The sequence below is a fragment of the Sorex araneus genome, chromosome 1, assembly GCF_027595985.1.
Source record: "Sorex araneus isolate mSorAra2 chromosome 1, mSorAra2.pri, whole genome shotgun sequence".
NCBI lineage: Eukaryota > Metazoa > Chordata > Mammalia > Eulipotyphla > Soricidae > Sorex > Sorex araneus.
Genome location: NC_073302.1, coordinates 353,586,203 through 353,606,701, shown reverse-complemented (window position 1 = coordinate 353,606,701; position 20,499 = coordinate 353,586,203). Strand labels below are relative to the sequence as shown.

The following is a 20,499-nucleotide window of genomic DNA, read 5'->3' as shown; positions in this document are numbered from 1 at the left end:
TCCCATTCACAATCGTGCCCCAGAAAATCAAGTACCTCGGAATCAGCTTAACCAAGGAAGTACAAGACCTTTACAAAGAAAACTACATAACGCTACTCCATGAAATCAAAGAGGACATGAGGAAATGGAAACATATACCCTGCTCGTGGATAGGGAGAATCAATGTTGTCAAAATGGCAATACTCCCTAAAGCATTATACAGATTCAATGCGATCCCTATAAATATACCCATGACACTCTTCAAAGAAATGGATCAAGCAATCCTAAAATTCATATGGAATAACAAACGTCCAAGGATAGCTAAAACAATTCTTGGGAAAAAGATGATGGGAGGCATCACCATCCCCAACCTCAAACTTTACTACAAAGCAGTAACAATTAAAACAGCATGGTACTGGAACAAAGGCAGAGCCGTAGACCAATGGAACAGGGTGGAATATCCCTACACACAACCCCAAATGTATGACCATCTAATCTTTGATAAGGGAGCAAGAGATATGAAGTGGAGCAAGGAAAGCCTCTTTAACAAATGGTGCTGGCACAACTGGACAACCACATGCAAAAAAATGGGTTTAGACCTTGACCTGACACCATGCACAAAAGTCAGATCAAAATGGATTAAAGACCTCAACATTAGACCACAAACCATAAGGTACATTGAAGACAATGTCGGCGAAACCCTCCACGATATTGAAGATAAAGGTATCTTCAAAGGTGGCACGGAACTAAGCAATCTAGTAAAAACAGAGATCAACAAATGGGACTACATTAAACTAAAAAGCTTCTGCACCGCAAGAGATACATTGACCAGAATCCAAAGACTATCCACAGAATGGGAAAGGATATTTACACAATACCCATCAGATAAGGGGTTGATATCAATGGTATATAAAGCACTGGTTGAACTCTACAAGAAGAAAACATCCAACCCCATCAAAAAAATGGGGCGAAGAAATGAACAGAAACTTTACCAAGGAAGAAATACGAATGGCCAAAAGGCACATGAAAAAGTGCTCTGCATCACTAATCATCAGAGAGATGCAGATCAAAACAACCATGAGATACCACCTCACACCACAGAGACTAGCACACATCCAAAAGAACAAAAGCAACCGCTGTTGGAGAGGATGTGGGGAGAAAGGGACCCTTCTTCACTGCTGGTGGGAATGCCGACTGGTTCAGCCCTTCTGGAAAACAATTTGGACGATTCTCAAAAAATTAGATATTGAATTCCCATTTGACCCAGCAATACCACTGCTGGGAATATATCCCAGAGAGGCAAAAAAGTACAATCGAAACAACATCTGCACATGTATGTTCATCGCAGCACTGTTTACAATAGCCAGAATCTGGAAAAAACCCGAATGCCCCAGAACGGATGACTGGTTGAGGAAACTTTGGTACATCTATACAATGGAATACTATGCAGCTGTTAGAAAAAAGGAGGTCAAGAATTTTGTAGTTAAGTGGATGGGCATGAAAAGTTTCATGCTAAGTGAAATGAGTCAGAAAGAGAGAGACAGACATAGAAAGATTGCACTCATCTATGGTATATAGAATAACAGAGTGGGAGACTATCACCCAAGAACTGTAGAAATAAGTACCAGGAGATTGACTCCATGGCTTCGAGGCTGGCCTCACGTTCCGGGGAAAGGTCAACTCAGAGAAGCGATCACCAACTACATTGTAGTCGAAGGCCATGTGGGGGAAGGGAGTTGCGGGCTGAATGAGGGCTAGAGACTGAGCACAGCGGCCACTCAACACCTTTATTGCAAACCACAACAGCTAATTAGAGAGAGAGAACAGAAGGGAATGCCCTGCCACAGTGGCAGGGTGGGGTGGGGGGAGATGGGATTGGGGAGGGTGGGAGGGACGCCGGGTTTATGGGTGGTGGAGAATGGGCACTGGTGAAGGGATGGGTTCCCGAACTTTGTATGAGGGAAGTATAAGCACAAAAGTGTATAAATCTGTAACTGTACCCTCACGGTGATTCTCTAATTAAAAATAAATAAATTAAAAAAAAAAATAACTAAGGCTGCATTAGCGGGCGCTGTGCTGAAAATAGGCCACGCCCCTTTTGAGGTCATGCCCCCTGATGTAGAGGACACGCCCCACCAGCTGGAAGTCCTCCAGGCTGGGAGGAGCCGGCATGAGAGTTCTTTCAGAGGGGCAGGAAGAAGAGTTACCTGGCAATAGGGAGGGGCTGGCTAAAACATGGAGCAGGAGGGCTGGCGGCCTGAGGCAAGGGACCCCTGCCCTGGCAGTTCCCCAGGCCTACCTACTAATTTTATTCATTAAGTCTTTTTGTCTAAATGGTTATTTCTCTGGTGATTGTCAGCAATGTTCTAACAAATTAAAAGTAGTTTATTTAAAAATAATTTTAAAATGACACTGAAGTTGCAAGAATGTACAAATAACTATTGTAAATTGATTCAAGAAGTTGTAATTGCTAACATATGCTGTATTTGCTTTATGTTTCATATCTGTCTATTGATTTGTCTCCCCATAAATAAGAATTGAATTATCTGCTCTTAGAATTCTTCTTAAACCACAGTGAACTCACATTATCTAAACTTTGGAGGCTAAAGCATCCAGAACTGAAACTACACGGGGTTTACAGAGTGAATACGTGTAGTTTACAGGTGGAAGGCTGGGCTGGACTTAGTTTTGGTTATTTATTAAGATTTCTTTTATTTATTTATTTATTTATTGAATATATTCTGAATTTTAATGTATAATAAAAATGATAGTAATTCACAGCTTTTATATGCATAGATCTTTTCCTGGTTTTATTTTCATATAATCTTATTACACAAATTAAGATTTCTATTATGCTAACTAATTAGCATTCTAGTCTATAGTGAAACTTAACATTCTCCATTAGTTATGCCAGTAGGAATTTGAGGATTCTTGTTTGAGTTAATGACTTTAGCATAACCTTGTTAAAGTTGTTCTAAAGTTCAGTTGCTCCCATATTTGATTAATGGTAACTTATTTATTTAACTTTTTTAGAAAGTAGAAAAATGCATTGGAAAGAAGAGAAAGGAAAAGTTCCCATGTCAGGGAGGAACTTAGTATAGGACTAAATTTGATTAATGGGAACTTCTAGAAGTTTATTCCCATGCCCCTTCTTCCTGCCCCCATCACTGCTTCAGAACTTTTTATACTCTTCGGTATAAGATGTTCTGGGTTGATTTTGTGCTTTTCCTTATCTATCTCTGGAAGTTTCTGTTTCTCCAAGGATTGCTGGTTCTTTTGGTGAAGAATGGCATTTATAAACCAAGATCTGGGGACTGTGTTCTGTGTTGCTGGGGCCACACATTTCTGCCCTAAGTTGAATAGAATGCACACACATACATGTTTGTCATCTTCTTGAAACCATCATGCCTTCAGTCAGAGTTCATTTTCTCTTAATACTTCCCTTACCTTATTTTTATCCTCCTTTTTGAGAGGGAAATATGGTTGTCATTGTTGTTAAAATATGCATCTGTTTGTGAGATTCTTATATGAAACTGATCTTCGCCCATGCAGGCCTTCTTGCCTCCTCACTCCTGCCTTGCACCTTGGGTTGGTTCCTGTCCCATCAGTTGGCCTTCACCTGCTTCTGAAGCCTGGGCTTTCTCTCAGTGTTTCCCTCTGTCCTCACCAACGCTGACTGAGTGCCTGTGGCAGCACCTAATTATTGAATGTTGCTACTAGTTCACAGAAAACCTTTATCTTTGGAGCAGCATTGGCCTATAGATTAAAGTGTTGACCTATAGATCAACATGCTTGAAAATTATTATACACATAACTATATTAAATGAGCAGCACTATTGATGTTTTAAAAGAAAGTTCACAGTTGCTGCAGTCTGTTAATCTGCTAATGTGCAGGACAGTCTCCTTTCTGGTCCTTAATAGATGACAGTTTAATCTAAAATGTATGGTTTGCTTTATCAGTGAACAATTAAATATGTTTTCCCCCCTTGCTATTAACAATTCATGAGAGATGCTGCTGCTCCTAGGTGACCTGATAGTTACCTGGTAACCACCTCAAGGTGGTAAGTTGACCCTAATTGCTATTCTTGTTTGACTGTGGGCACTGAGAGGAATATGAGTATTTTCAGCATTGGAATGAGGCGTATTCATGGCAGAGAAACTCTGGTGGAGAGAATGGTTTATTTCAAGTGCATATTTCTCCTGGAACATATATTCATATATGTATATATGTTGGTTTGTTTTCTAGGGCTGGAGTGATAGCACAGCAGGTAGGTTCTCACCTTGCGCCCGTTAGACACGGTTCCAGGATCCCATTTGTTCCCCTGAGCACCACCAGGAGTAGTTCTTGAGTGCAGAGCCAGGAGCTAAACCTGAACATTGCTGGGTGTGGCCTCAAAACAAAAGAATTGTTTTCTAAACTAGAAAAGGCATTTTGTTTTGTTCTTCTGGGTCTAGTTCCCGGTAGTATTTGGAACCCTGGAAGACTGGAGCGGAACGTGGGAAATCTCAGCCTGAAAGCCACATGCTTCTGCTCCGTCACTGTTTCCCCAGCTCCTTGTTTTGTTTTTTATAGGAGCAGCTTCTGGCCATGCTGGACAGGGTCAGGGTATGCTCTGCTGAGGGTTAGCCCACAGACTCATGGTAGCCAAACTGTCCACCACTTAAGTACATCTCTCGCTCTTTACCTATTATTGATAGTTTAAATCTATTTTAATATTTAAATCTGATCAGCTTTTAGTTGAATTTTAGTTGAATATTGGCAAAAAATGATGTATTGATTCGCACTTTTTAAGTTGTCTTGCATTTTCTGTACTCTCTTTGTTTCATTTTTATTGTTTGTTCTTGGGCCACACCCGTCTGGCTGTTCTCAGAGTGTACTCCTGTCTCTGTGCTCAGGGATTCCTTTTGACAAGGTTCAGGGTGCTGCCAGGGATTGAACCTGGCCTTGCGGGTTCAAGGTACGTGTTCTAGCCTTACGCTTTTTTTGTGGCCCACTTCTCTCTTCCTCCCTTCCTCCCTTCCTCCCTTCCTTCCTTCCTCCCTCCCTCCCTCTCTTCCTTTCTTCCTTCCTTCCTTCCTTCCTTCCTTCCTTCCTTCCTTCCTTCCTTCCTTCCTTCCTTCCTTCCTTCCTTCCTTCCTTCCTCTCTTCCTCTCTTTCTCTATTTCTCTTTCTTTCTTTCTTTCTTTCTTTCTTTCTTTCTTTCTTTCTTTCTTTCTTTCTTTCTTTCTTTCTTTCTTTCTTTTCTCTCTCTCTTTCTTTTCTCTCTTTCTTTCTTTCTTTCTTTCTTTCTTTCTTTCTTTCTTTCTTTCTTTCTTTCTTTCTTTCTTTCTTTCTTTCTTTCTTTCTTTCTTTCTTTCTTTCATCACCGTGAGAACATTTACAAAGCTTTCCAGTTTAAGTCTCCGTCATACAATGATCAAACATCCATCCCTCACCAGTGCACATTTTTCACCACCAAGAACCCCAGTATACCCCCATCCACCTCTCCCCCTGCCTATGTCGCAGGTGATTTCTACTTTATTCTCTCTTCACTTTGATCACATTCAATATTTCAACAAAAGACCAACCATTATTATTTGGAATTTTCTCCAACAATCAGACCTGCCGAAAAGGCATCATTAGATAATTTGTTTTCTGTTGCTGATTATGAAGAGCATATGATGTCACATGGCTGCAAAGCGGCTGAATGATTCTAGATTTCTGATATTTTAATGAGTCTGGAGGGATTTCTGCTAAAAGCTGCTGGGTTCCAAGATTGGTTTGTGTGCCTCTGGGATTATGACCATTCAGGAGCCAGGAGCCATTCGTGGGCGGCAACTTGGGGCCTCATTGGGGTGGGGAGAGGGACCAGTTCCACCCCCCATCCCTGAGGCCCTGTGTGTCAGCCTTCTCTCTAGTTTTGGGCAGGTGCAGACGCTAGATCATTTAGTTTTCATTGCTCGCTTTGTATATCAGGAAAGGTCACTTCAGAGGAATAATCCTGTAGCCACATACTGGAGCCATGCTTGTAGAAGCTCATGGTCACCGGGATTCCATCTGGAGAAGGTGGGGAGACTGCACCTGCTCCATCTGGGGCATCTCAGAGATATCGGCTCCGTATGGGGCCCTGAGAATTCCCCGGGGTTGTGGTGCCCACCGGGTTTCTTCACTGCTGAGTGCAGCAAGTTGGCCCCACTTACGTCTTTTCAGCGCAGCTCTCCAGACTCCTCTCTCTACTCCCCGGCTCTCAGGGACCTGCACGGGTCCCCTCCTCTGGCTGACAGTGAAGCGCTGCTGCCAGGCAGCTGGGCGGGAGAAAGAAACCAAACCGCCATTGTCTCTTCTCTTCTCTGAAGTCATTGTTGCCTTCTATTTATTCTCTTTCATTATGGTGTAAGGCAGCCTGTCTCCACTGGATAGTTCATGAGATCCTCAGGTGAAAATCACGTACATAGGAAGTCTGGCACAGAACTGGGAGGCCGACAAGTGGGACTCAGGCCGGGAACAAGAGGGAAACAAGTTTGGAAGGTATCAGGGGTGGGTAAAGGCTGAGAAACCCTAAAGAGATTTGATTGAAATCTAATTAAAATCCCACGCAGACCAGATGTTCCAGACAGCTACTGCTTATACCATTCCTTAGGAATGGTGTTCCCAACTACAAACATACTCGAATAAGCAGCCCTTCCTATTCTTGTTCTAAGTGTCCTTTTATCTCTAACCATATCCTGGCTTACTTTTTAAATCATTGTCTTCTTTACTATATTAATTCAACATGCCAGCCGGAGAGATTTTCTTACCCCATTCCTCAACATCATTTAGAGACCAATTCTGTAGATCTCACACTTCTCTTTGGGCAGTCAGGTTCTACATAGTCAGTATGCTCCTTGCTAAGTGACCCGCAGATGAACGATAGAGTTCTGGTAGTGGGATGCCAGGAGTTGGGCATGCAGACCTCATCCGAGACTAGGGAACTAAGAATAACTATAATATCTGCAGGTCCTCCTGGTTTCAGGGTAACACTAGTGTTAGTGGTCCATGTTGCTCACGATCCTTTCATGAGTACCATACAGGGCCCATGGCTGATGTTGTACTAGAGTAGACTCTAAGTGACCAAGTGTCATGAAAGAAATTTCTGATGGTGACTGACTAAAAGTTAGAGCCTGATTCTCTTAAGTGTCTCTGTTGGCCATCTTCTACTGGAGCTGTGCACACCTGTATCACTTAGTTCTGTGTATCCTCGGATCTTCTATTGCTCCAGTGCTTGTAGATATAAATGTACTCAGACGCACATAACGGTTATTCAGGAAATAGAAGTACAAGGAAGACACCGGAAGGTTTTTCAATCAAATGTCAGTCACAATGAAAAATTATAGAAGAGGTTTCCATTTAGTCATTGGAATCAACTGGAGGTCTTTGAAGCTTTCTGGTTCCTAGCGCTGGCTCCAGATTCTGAATCAGAGCATATATTTGATTGCATCCCTAAAGAGCCATAACTTGATGGTAACGTAAGTATCCAAACCGAAGATCATTGGGACGAAGTAAGGAGAGTGTGTTCCTTAGTTGCATATCTACTAATATGTCCCTAAACTTGGTCATTGTAAGAATTGTCTAAAGGGCTTATGAAATTTAAGTGTTTCCTAGACACACTTTTGTTTGGCAAAAGCAGCACTGAACTATTTTAATTAATACATTTTATATTCAGGAATTTGGCAATAAGAAACTGTCTGCTTATTGCTCACTGTGTACTTAAAGTAATTCATAAGTATAATGCTGCTTCATATATTAGAAAATTGAGTAACTCAAAAATTCATTTTAAGAACAGCTTGATTGTACCTTTAGCCACCAGTACTTATACTTTCTTGTTTCTTTACAGTAATTTATGATATGGGATTTTTTTTTCTCATCAATTGTAAGTAGTTCTTATATGCATCTACCTAACTTACTCCTGTGTATAGTAGGATCTCTTGTTGTTCTATTGTTTTTAGATATTGACCTTGATGCATTAGACAGCATGAGAGCATTTGATTAATGCTAAATTACTCTCATGACAACAGTTGATTCTGCTCAGCAGCTGACCCATCTTCAGCTTGACTCCTTGCCTGTAGGAGACTGGAACTCTGAGGTGCTGAGGCTGTGGTTATACATGTAGACTCCTGCAGCAGATGATGGGACCTAAAAACAGTCTGCCAGAGCTCCAGTACTAGCATCTTCTAGTCACGTGACCAACGGACAGGCATCTCACCTTCTATGTCTCAGTTTTTCCATTTGAAAAAAATGTGTCAACCTCATGGAGTCATTGTGAGGATTCTGAGTTACTAGAACTGGGAGATGCAGGGCAGCAGACTTTGTTATTATATTGTGTAAAAGACTTGCTTTGAAGACCCTGTGCGCTGAACTGTGTGACCCTGTCTGTGACTGTTTGGAGTCTGGCCACGAAAGAGCTGTGGAAGGGGAATGGGGTGGTTCCTACCTGGTGTGGCTATGGCCTTCAGGGAAACATGGGAAGAGCCATATGAGGGCACAGTGAGCTTCGACTGTCTGCTCATGTGAGAGCGAGACCTTAGGAGAATTCAGACGCGGCAGGCATAGAGGATTAGAACCTAACTAGTTTCCAGAATGGCAAGGAAATACATTTCTGTTGTTTAGGCCACCAAATCTTTGGTGATTTACTTTGGTTGCCCTGGCATACCGGTGTGGGTATGATGAATGGCAGTTCCAGGAACACTGTAGCGGTTTGGTTGTGATAGAACATTGCCGATGGGACTCATATCCCCAGCTAGAAAAAGGGACATTGGGCAGAAGGACACAGGAGAGATAGCTGGGCTCTGGCTTCAGTAAAGTCTGCCTTAACTTCTGAGTCAGTTCCTTGTGATCCGGATGATGTATTGTATTCAATACTATACTCTAGATATTACAGAGAGGTCAAAGGATGTTTGCGTAATGCATTTAATTACATTAGACATCAAGTCAACACACACACACACACACACACACACACACACACACCACGGAAATAAAAAAAATGCCTTTCAAGAGACACATTCTCAGTCACCTAGACGTAACAAGGTTTATCTCTAAAGCATACCCCCTGTGTGCTAAGATGAATTTAATGCTTTTTTAGTTAATTCTATCTTCTTACACACAGAGAGGTTTGCTTTTTCCAAGATACCCGCAGAGGGGCCAGAGTGATAGCAGGTAGGGCATTTTCTTTGCACATGGAGACCCAGGTTCAATCCCCGGCACCCCATATAGTTCTTTCAGCACTGCCAGGAGTAATTCCTATGTGCAGAGCCAGGACTAACCCCCAAGCACTGCTGGGTATGACCCAAAAGTCCCCACCGAAAAGGCACCTATGAGCCAGAAATGTGTGAGACTTGGTTTTGAACCCTAGCATCAGCCCTCTTCTCCCAGCCCCTCAAAAAAAGAGATCAGCATGAAGACATAGATACCTGTTGTCTTTTAAGGAAAATTGTTTATAGAAAAATTGTAAATATACTTTTAGATACTCTTTAAACTTATTGAAAGGAAAAAGTATTTTATTTGGCTCACAGATCATAGTTATTCTTGGAGAGACAAACATGGATCATTGGAAATTGGGCTTTGGATCTTGAAATATTGTAGGAAATGAGAGGTTCTCTTCGATGGCATCCCCCTTCTACCCACCACCATTTACTGCCAGGTGCATGATTTTCAAACCCGCTTCTCATTCTTCAATATGCTCTATCTTTTGCGTCAATATCTCAAGAGAAATATTGAAAAACTGGGAAACTGTGGTATCAGGGGCCAGTTCCTTTTGTTCTTGCTTTGGGGCCATACACACTTGTTGGTCTGTGGGCTTCTATTCGCTCATGGTCCATGCAACGCTGGACCAAATCCTAGTCTCTTACATACGCAACACACGGCCTCAGCCCATCAAACTCTCTCTGGCCCAGTGCTCAATTCACAGTGGCACATCCTGCTGCACCACTGAGACCAAAGGAAGTGAGGACAGTAGATTTCAGACCGTCCCCCTTTACCTTTGAGAAACTCTGTTCTTCCAACTTAATAGCATTGAATTTGCCATAGGTGAGCTCTATTTCTCAGAAACCAGGAGTGTCTTTGGTGCTGTGCAGCCGAGCAGCCAGCAATGTGATCTTTGATCATTATGCTTTATTAAGCAGCAGTGAATCAGGGTGATTATTGCCTCATTCTCTCGCCTTGATAACCTAATTTTCTTCTAAGATTTGAAGATTATAAGAAAATTTATTAACATTGCTCTCAAGATTGAGTTAATCTGTTTGAACTCTGAGAAATTGATCCAGTTTTATTACTTAGCCCTTTCAAGAGAAAAATATCAGTCAAGACCCAAAATAATAATGTAACTATGGTAACTTTTGTAGGCTCATGACCACAGCTGAGATGATAGGATGTATCATTGTAAAATAACGACTTTGTGTATTGTGGTTTATGAGATCTGAGTTTCATAGGTCTGTAGGCTTTCTACCTGAATTTCTTTCTAGACAGTAGCTTCTCAGAGGCAGTTTTTAAACTAATGGTTGCTTTTTGCAGTGTATCTAATTCTATTTTTTTCTTGCATGGTCTTGTTATAACAAATGATACTTATAATTGTGAGTAAATACCACATTAACCGTATTTTTGAAGAAAAAAAGTTTACCTAGAGAAATTGGAGAAATGAGAGAGGAAAGAGAGATATATGCCGGTGAATCTCCAAAATAAAGAATGTGCCTATATTTACAGTATTTTATCAAGTCAGTTCAATGACCCATTACTTGTGTAGTAGATACCAAATCCCTGTTGCTGTCAGGAGTTTTGCTAACCCACATAACCTGATGAATAAAGGCACTCGATTTGATTTTGAAGGTTCAGTAGGACCACGGTCACACATGCCCTCATCCACAGTTGTACAGCACCCCCGCGTGCGCACGCACACACACACACACACACACACACACACACACACACCCCATCCATGACCATGGTGATGTTGGTGTGTACCGTCCTGACTTGACAGTCATTGGTGCCTACATTGTTTCCTGCACATTATGTATTATATCTATAATTCAGTTGGATGAAAACTTCAGCTCTGACACTTTGTTATATTGGCAGAAGTACTGAGTTAAAGTTGAGCTAACAAAAGTTGAGCTTCTTCATTGGCTTCTAAAGACCTAGACATCAGTTTTCTATTGCATTTTACTAATATGTTAGTTTCACTAATCGCTTCAGTGCTTCACAGTTTGGTGTCTGTAAGCAGTCGGTTAATCTTGTTGCTCAGCACAACCCAGATACTAAACCCAATGGCCGGACAGTCGCTCTTGGACATGGATTTTCCATCCAAGTTTGTGATGACTCTTCATACCAGGAACTTGACTTACTTGGAGGATAACTGTGTGACTCTTCCTTCAGTGCTCTTTACAGAGTGCAACATGAAACAAACACAGTAGCTTTATAGCTCCTCCTCGACAGAGTCCAAGTCAAATTTGTAAGTGCAGGAGAACTTAAGGTGTAGCTGGGTGCTGTCCAGGGGACTTAAAATGAGAACCGGCTGTCCCACTCAGCCTGAGCCCCCTCTCGCGCTGCAGGAGGCCACAGGTGCAGACGGTTAAGGAGTGGTGGGACTGAGAGCCAGCCTGGTGTGAAACCAGTTTAATTAGGTACGGAATGTTATCTTTCCGTGTCTGAGTAGCTGATTTGAACCTTCCTCGGACGATTCATCTAACGCCTCTAGCCCTCGGGGTGATGGTGCCAGCACAGCTCCCCCAAGCGTGCCTGTCCCCAGAGAAGAGAGCATCATACCACTCACAAAGGGAATTGAGGGATTTTTAAAAAAACTTGAGGCAGTGATTCTCAGGCCTTAGTAAGATTTTTAGAACCACGTCTACTTATTGCAGGCTTGCTAGATTCTGGTGTCTCCATGATGAAATCCACAGTGACCGGCTTATTTTTTGTAACGTGTAAAGGCAGTGATCTGGGAGCATCCTGCTCTCAGGCCTGGCGAGAGTCTGACCCCCAAAGTCAGGCTCTTCTCCCAAGGGTGGGAGAAGCTTTGGTGAGGAAGAAAAGGCAGTTGACGACCTCAGGCTGTGTGGACAGCCAGGGCCACGGGGGGGTCCTCTGAGCTTAAGAGAAGAAGCAACAGCTCAGATTCTTTCTGGTGCGTGTACCTCACACACAGCAGAGAAGCACTGACTGTAGCGCCACACGCTGCCGCTATACCAGGGCTAATGCTTTTGTTGGTGGTAAATTCTTCATGGATCTTGTCCACACACTTAGGACTCACTTGACCTCATTTTCTCATGAACACTGGGGGAGTTTGACTGAGAGTTCGATCATTCTCCCTTATCCTGTGGAGAATGGCATTATGCAGACAGGATGGGAAGTGCACGCCTCGTAGTATCCAGCTTGTGGAATTCTACTCAATTCTCTGCACATCCATATGCATGATAAGTAATTCAAAAATGATGTGCTGAAATGGTAATTTTCAGCGAATTTGGAATAGACTTCAAGTTTGTTAAAATAGGAGTAGCATTATAAAAATTTATATCATTATAAAAACATCTTTGTGGTTGGCATAGATTAATTTAGGAAAATTTTATTATGCAATAGATTTTCCACAGAAAAACTATTCTATGGCATATTGTAGTTGAAAAATTTCTCTTTAGAGCCTTTTATATTTTAATTTGGGCAGAATCTTATTTGAAATTTAATATGGCTATTACTGAATAATTTATGAACTTTAAACTTGTAGAGAAATTAAGAATTTAAGTTATTTGGAAAGAAGAAAGTTGTTTAAATTATACCCAGTTTATTCATTTAAATTGAAGTCATCCATTTAAGCCATTATTGTATAATTTGTTTTTTTCCTCCACTCTTATAATATCTTTAAAAAATCTCTTCTGGGGTTCTTAGTTAATTTTTAAAGATGGTTTCCTTTCCCTCGGGCAAGATGAATGCACATTTGGATTGGAGCCGGATCTTTCTTGATCTTTCTTGATCTGCACAAAAAGGCATTAGTTTAATTGTGAATTTATTTTGACATAATTTCTTCTTTAAATATACAGGAAAAGGATAACTTTCCCACTGCTTTCTTGCTCTTTCCAGGTAGTCTGAGCAGTGGCGGGCACTCGGCCATGGCTTCGCTGCCTGTTTCTCTGAGTGGAGGTGAGCCCTGCTTTGCCCAGGGCCCCTCTGCTTTGCCGGGGACGGAGGCACGGCACGGAAGCGAGCACTCGGGCAGCCGGCAGCCGCGTCTGGGGGGTTTCATTTTTGTGCAGCCTTTTATTTCACATCACAACAGGTGGTTTCAGGGTTGCAAAATAATAATTTTTCTTCTATTTGTTGCCCTCAGACATCACTAACTTGATGTTCGAGACAGATATTAGGTTTATCGTGGCTCTGTGTGCCTTCAGTAAACCATTGTGTACCCCGAGGGCCCACATTGGCCCGTCCTGAAAAGTGTAGCTTCGGGTGCTCAGGCCTAGGGAGAGCGTGGGGCAGTGGTGCTGGCTTCCCTGTGCACTCCAGCTGTCCGGGCACATTGCAGTGCCACCCTCTCCTGCTCCTCTTCTCCCTCTCTCATCACCTAACCCGCACTCGGGCTTGCCTTTGCTAAATCATTCTTCTGTCCTTAATCTTTTCAATTTGGTTTTCTTTTTGAAATGTTTCTGTAACTGCCTTTACAGCTCTTTTATTCATTGGCTTCCTTTGAGTTTCTTCTTTCCCTGATTAGATTTTAGCCCTTCCCATCCTTCATTATTTCTGCCATTAGTGGCCAGCCAGTGTTGATGCCACCTAGCGTCACTATGCTGTGGTGTCCGAGGTTTGTTCTCTCTCAGGGCTTGTGCGCAGGCCGTGTGCTTCAGGCCTGTCGCTGTCTGAGGAGATGGAGTCACATGCTGTACAAGCCTGGCCACAGGAGCAGCCACTAAGGGAGTCGAACCTGAAGCAGTCCCAGGTGTCGAAACTTTCACTTTAACACTTTTTCTATTTTACTGATGTCTAATACGACTACGTAACTGAAAATTTCCAAGGACACAATTTTATTTATTTTTTCCAAAATTTTATTTTATTAAAGCACTGTGAATTGCAATTATTCATAGTTGGGATGTTTACATGCAATATGCCATCACCAATCCCTCCACCAGGGTCTCGGCTCCCTTTCCCGCCCCCTCCCCAGCCCAGCCTGCCATCTTGACTGGCACCTTTTAGTTTGGTTACTAGAGTTTGGGTCTAGAGTTTGGGTCTGTGGTATTCAGCTTGGTCATTCCTTAGCAACACCAGTGTACCTGAATATCCTGGAGCCCTGTCCTGTTTCTTCCCATCTGTCTCCTCTCCCCTGCCCCTTCACTATTTCTCTCCTTCTCCCTATAGTCTGCAGCCAGGGATGATCTTGGCAACCACTCTTTAAGCCATTGCTGTTTCTCGTCCAGGTACTATAAATACCACAAATGAGTGAGATCATCCTGTGTTTGTCCTTCTTCTGACTTCATTTATTTGCATGGCATTTTATAGTCCCATCCATCCTGCAGCAGTTTGTGTGATTTCATCATTCCTTACCATTGTGTAGTATTCCATTGAGTACATATCTATGTCTTCCTGACCCACTGATCTGTTGTTGGACATCTAGGTTGACTCCAAGTCTTAGAATTTTACTGAGTGCTGCATATGTCCTTTGGAATGAATGTTTTTCTGTTCTGGGAGAGATACCCAAAAATGAAAGTGCTGAGGTAGATGGAAGCTCAATTTTAAGTTTACTGAGAAATCTTCATGCTGAGTAGACACATTTGTGTGTGTGTGTGTGTATGTGTTAAATGGTGCTTTTATTTTTTAAAAAATTTTTAAATATTTATTTATTTATTTTAATTAATTCACTGTGAGATAAAGTAACAAAACTTTCATGTTTTGTTACTGTTTCATGTTTCATGTTTAAGCTTCAATCATACGGATATCAAACACCCATCCCTTCACCAGTGCATGTTTTCTACCACCAGAATCCCCAGTATCCCACCCACCCCCCTATTCCACACCTCTCCCTGCCTGTGTGGCAGACAATTTGCAAAATACTCTTTCTCTACTTTAATTTCCTTCAATATTTTGAGACCAGTCTGTGTTTTGTATTGCTTGTTACGGATATAATATAATGTCACATGGCTGCGAGAGCCACTGTGGACTCTAGGAATTCTAAGATCATAATAATTAGGGTCTGAAGAAATGGCTGCAGCAGGTTGCTCGGGTTCGAGGTTTGTTTGTGTGTCTCTGGATGTGGCCGTGTGGGAGTTTAAGTAGTCGGTGGGTGGATGTGGCGTCTTCTCGTCTTCTCGGAGTCCTGTCGGGGCGGGGGAAGGAGAAGGGCCCACTCCTCCCCTGTCCCGAGAGACTTGGGATTTGTCAGCACCACCACTTGTACCTGGAGCTTCTCACTGACTTCTAGAAAATGACGGACCACTGGGGCTCTTAGAAGGCAGGAGGAGGGACAGCACCTGCCCCCATCTGGAGCCCAACAGAGATGGCCTACTGAAAAGTCCTGGGCCATCTCTGCAGCAAGTTGCTCGGGTATGAGATTTGTTTGTGTGTGAGTAGACACATTTTAAAGAGTTAAACATGAAAATTGATTTTAGTGATGTAGCTTTCATAATATATTCATAACAAATGAATGATATTTTAATATGAGGTTAATGCAAATATGCTATTTGTTCTGCACCCCATTTGATGTATTTTATTTTTTATGCTAAATATCTGACCTGATATGTATTTTAAACTTACTGTAGCACATTTTCATTTGAATTAGCCAAATTGCAGGCACTCAGCCCGAGTCTGTGACTAGTGACTGCCATATTGGACAGTGGGGATTAGCCCTCATTGTGGTAAAGCGTGTCAGGATTTGTACCTCTTGAACATATTGGGAGCTGTCTGGAGAGGGGGATCATAGTTTCCATCTTTAGCAAAGTCTTTTAAATGGAATACAATCTATAAATATACTGATGGGCATGGTGTTCAGTGTGCCTGTGTCATTCATGGTCTATAACAAAAGAGCCTCTGGGTTAACAACTCCGAGACCTTTTCTGCATGTAAAGCGAAGCTGGGATAATTCTTCCTTCTCTGCTTTTGTGTTTTTCAGGCAGAAGGCACCCGACTTCAGCGAGAGCTCCGAGGCTACTTAGCAGCCATTAAAGGTAATGAGTGTGTGGGTTGTTTCCTGCATGTCACAAGCACAGCTTATTCTTGGCATTTCTGTGTGATGGGACAGACTGTAATCACAAAGCCACTGGCTTTCTGCTAGGTGTGCACTAGAGCAGAAGTATGCCATTGTCCCGGCCCCCAGATTCCCACTGAAACAGTAATGCAAAGATACAAGGAAAAATGTGTCTGTCCTTCATGCTGAGAACCAGGAATAAGGATCTCCAGAAGGCGGAGATTTCTAGGAAATTTATTAGATAGAGTGAGCCTGGGACCCTGCTGCTCATAACAACTGCAGTGGGTCTCTATCTTGAGGGAGAGCATATCCCAGCGGTAAAATGCTGACATAGTGCCATTTAAGCGGATAACAGAAGGCAGCAAGGCATGATGCAAAGGCAGTGCTGGTCAGTGACAAACCCCACCTCACTGGACTCAATCTGAGTCTGGACTCTGGGAATCTCTGACCCCTGGAATTCTGCCACTGAAAGGGCTCTTTTCTTTTTCTTAGTCTTCCCCCGCCTACACTTTTTTTTTTTTTTTTTTTTGGTTTTGAGGCTACACACAGCAGTGGTCAGGGCTTACTCCTGCCCCTTTGCTCAGGGATCACTCCTGGTGGGGCTTGGGAGACCACAGGATGCAGGGAATCCAATTGCTGCTGTCCTATTGCTCCTATACCTCTGCCACTGGATGGACACAGGGAGACCCGGCACTGCTTTCTGACCTGACCCGTGGAAAACAGAATTGATGCTGGTGTGGAAGGAATAGAGAACGAGGCGCTGTGCCTCCTCTCTGTTGGCTGTAATTACACCACTTCCCGCTGAGTCACATACAAGGATGCCCAGGCAGGGATGGTCACGAGGCAGAGTTTAGGACTTGGGAGGGGAGAGAATCTGAAGAGCCTCAGATAAACTGACCAAATACTCAGGAAAAAGGGAATAAATTCACGCCCTCACACTCTCCCCTGCTCCTCCACATTTCTAAACATAGTGAAGGTGTAAATATGCAAAGAATTGTTCTGAATTAATAGAATAAAATGCAGTAGGCCTAGTCTTTTGACTGATAAGACTTTTACAAGGATTAAGATAGAAAAAATAATGTTTGTAAAATATGTTTGTAAATGTTTATTTTGACAACATTTAATGGAAGTTAACTAATATTGAAAAAAAAAAGAGCTCAGTAAGTTAAAGAAATGTAAGTTGCTTAGGAGCAAAATCTGATAGAACCAATATACAAAGATTAAAATTAGCCAAGAAAGAGCAACAGATGGATTATAAGTGTAAAAAATACTTGTCTTCTTGAGTAATCAGAATATTAAAACAAATAGAGATGCTCTAATTTTTCCAAATGTTCAAAGATGTTAGAAATTGTGAAGGCCTGTCATTGACAGAGTATGGGGCGAATCCCTTTGAAATATCTTTGCTGGTGCATTTGCTTTCTTGGAGAGCAATTGGGAAAATTCCTCCAATGAATATTTTTGTGTTATTTTGTTAATGTTTGTTTTTATATTTTTTGGTTCACACCTAGTGATGCTCAGGGCTTAATCCTGGCTCTGCACTCAGGAATTACTCCTGGTGGTGCTTGGAGGACCAAATGGGGTGCTGGGAGGAGTGTTGGGGTCCTTGGGTGAGGGTGAGTATACTGTTGATGGGTGCGGTGTTGCATTTATGGGCATGAGAAACCTTTGTTAATAATACTGTAAACCATAGGATCTCAATACAACTTTTTAAATAGTTTAAAAAATATTTTAGGGGCTGGAGTGATGGCACAGCTGGTAGGGCGTTTGCCTTGCACGCGGCCGACTCGGGTTCGATTCCCAGCATCCTATATGGTCCCCTGAGCACGGCCAGGGGTAAGTCCTTATTGCAGAGCCAGGAGTGACCCCTGAGCATCGCTGGGTGTGACCCAAAAAAGCAAAAAAAAATTATAGTTATTTTATATAAGGCTGAAATAATAAAAAGGAAATAAGTACCAACATATATTGAAATCACTAGGAAGTTATTCTCTACTAACTAATATCAGGAAGTTTGGTTTGTTTGATGTCAGTCGGCAAAAATTATTCAATTATATTTCATAAATATTCTTTGCTTTTTATTCAAATTTGGTTGATAAGCACTTTTCAACTCTACCAACAGTTTTCTTGTTTATCAATATTTTAGAGGGATGGGGCACTTTTTAGGTCACACCCGGTGATGCTCAGGGATTACTCCTGGCTCTGCCCTCAGGAGTTACTTCTGGTGGGCTCAGGGGACCAGATGGGATGCCAGGGATTGAACCTGGGTCAGCTGCGTGCAAGACAAATGCCTTCCCCACTGTACCATCACACCAGCCCCATAAATAATTTATTTTAATTAATTTTTCACATTCATGTAATAATAACAAAAATCTTTCAGCAAGAAAATAGGCTACACAATCCAGTCTGCATACTTCTAGAGGCCTTGCGTTCAAGCCTTTAGGAGAATCAGAGAGAAGTAATGTTTCTTGGAGAGAACTCAGCAAGGACAGTAGCTGGGACAGCTCCCTGTCGGTCAGCTATGAGTCCAGCCTGGAATGGTGAGGACTGGTGAAAGGAAAGGGTGTTGCTTATGGCTAAAGCCTTGGGAGCGAGAAGTGAACAGGCGACGGTAAGGAGGGTGTAGGAGAATTGAAGGCACCTGGGAGGCGGTTGGAAATAATGGTGTAAAAATCCTGACACGGGAAAATGAACACCCAAGATTTCTCCTGATCACTATTTCTTAGTTGTCAGGGACGTCTGTTCCCAGGTTGGGTATCTGAGCCCCTTTCATGCTGCTGACTCGACCCCCTACCCTACACACACACACACACACACACACACACACACACACACACACACACACACACACACACACACACTCACACACACACTCACACACGCACACACACACGCACACACACACACACACATTCCTGTATGTGCTTCTTGAGACCATATGAGAAATACTTTCCTGTCTGCTTCTTTCTCAGGCAGCTGATATCTTCACAAATGACAGTGAACAGTGGGCAATAATTCACATATTCTTTCATCAGGTCGTGCTGCAGCTGGTATTATCATGATGTATTTTAATGATGCTATTTTTAACTACAGCAGATACTCTTGGACTGTTCACGCAAAAAGAACTCTCGCAGCAGTGCAGACTATATGCAGCAGCTCTAGAGAGTGAAAATAGAAATCCTCAGTTTTGTTGTAAATAGGTTGGAGCTAGAGGCTGTTACGTTTCGTGGAAAAGTTTCGGTGTTTTAAAGAGAAGAAAGTGGTTTCTGCCTCCATAAAATGATTTCCTGTGTGATGTTGTACACCTTTCTTAAAATTTCAGAAACCACCACTCTTACGACTATTGGATTTTAGATATTATTAATGCCAGAGGTGGTATTTCACATTCTTTCCACTTTAGTTGTTGCCAGACTGCCTTGAAATGTAGTATGTTTTAGCTTTTTTCCCTCTATTTTAAGCTGTCAGCATCCCCAGATCTATAAAAACCCGCCAATCTCTTTCCTCTTTAGAACAAAACAGTGTCTTATTTACTTGTGTTTGATTCCCTAGCCAGTATTCTAGAAACAATTCCAATGTTAAAATGAATTCTTTCCAAGTTCTCTATCAGTACTATACACACAGCAATTAGGAGTTATTTTGGGCTGCTAATAGACATCTTTGCCACAGCATTGTGAGTTTAGCCCCAATGATTAAGGTCTTGTAAAATTTTATTTTGAGCTTGCATTCATAGGTTTTTTTTTTGTTTTTGTTTGCTTTTTGGGTCACACACAGCAATGTTTAGGGGTCACTCCTGGGTCTGTAGTCAGAAATTACTCCTGGCGGTGCTTGGAGGGACCACCTGGGATGCTGGGAATCGAACCCTGTTCGGCTGCATGCAAGGCAAATGGCCTACCCGATGTACTATCGCTCCAGCCCCGAATCTATAGATTTTTTTTTATTAGTGGGTTTTTGACTTTTTTTTTTTTTTGCTATTAAGGTTATCTGTCCTATGATGCTCCATTTTTTTCTTCTTCCTTTAAAGACATTGCTAAAAACCTAGCTTCACAGCTATCCGTAATTTCCGTTGAACATAAGGTAAATATTTCAAAGAAAATTTCAGTAGCCTTTGGTATCTGGGAGGTGGCAGGTGTCAGCTTTAGTGTGACTGAGGGTTGGCCTCAGGCTGAGTTTGGGTGTGCTGTTGTATCCAGGCGTCTAAGGGATGATTTGGAAACTTGGGTTAATGCTGCTGCCCTCGCAGTGGCGACCCCGGTTTATCCAGGAGAGCGGTATTCTCACTCGTTAGATTAAGAATGTTTGGGGGTAATGTAGCTTTTTTGCATATTTTTGGGTCTGTTTGTATACTTCCATGACTCAG

The 20,499-nt window shown here is 42.3% G+C and overlaps 1 protein-coding gene across 5 annotated transcripts in view; it reads left to right on the top strand.

Annotated features, from left to right (window-relative positions):
• Window positions 1-20,499, top strand: part of AMPH (amphiphysin) — a 241,854-nt gene that overhangs the window by 115,370 nt on the left and 105,985 nt on the right. For all 5 annotated transcript variants that reach the window (XM_055147158.1, XM_055147157.1, XM_055147155.1 and 2 more), the window contains exon 3: window positions 16,074-16,128. In XM_055147158.1, the coding sequence (XP_055003133.1) occupies window positions 16,074-16,128 (55 nt within the window). The remainder of the gene's footprint in view (window positions 1-16,073; window positions 16,129-20,499) is intronic.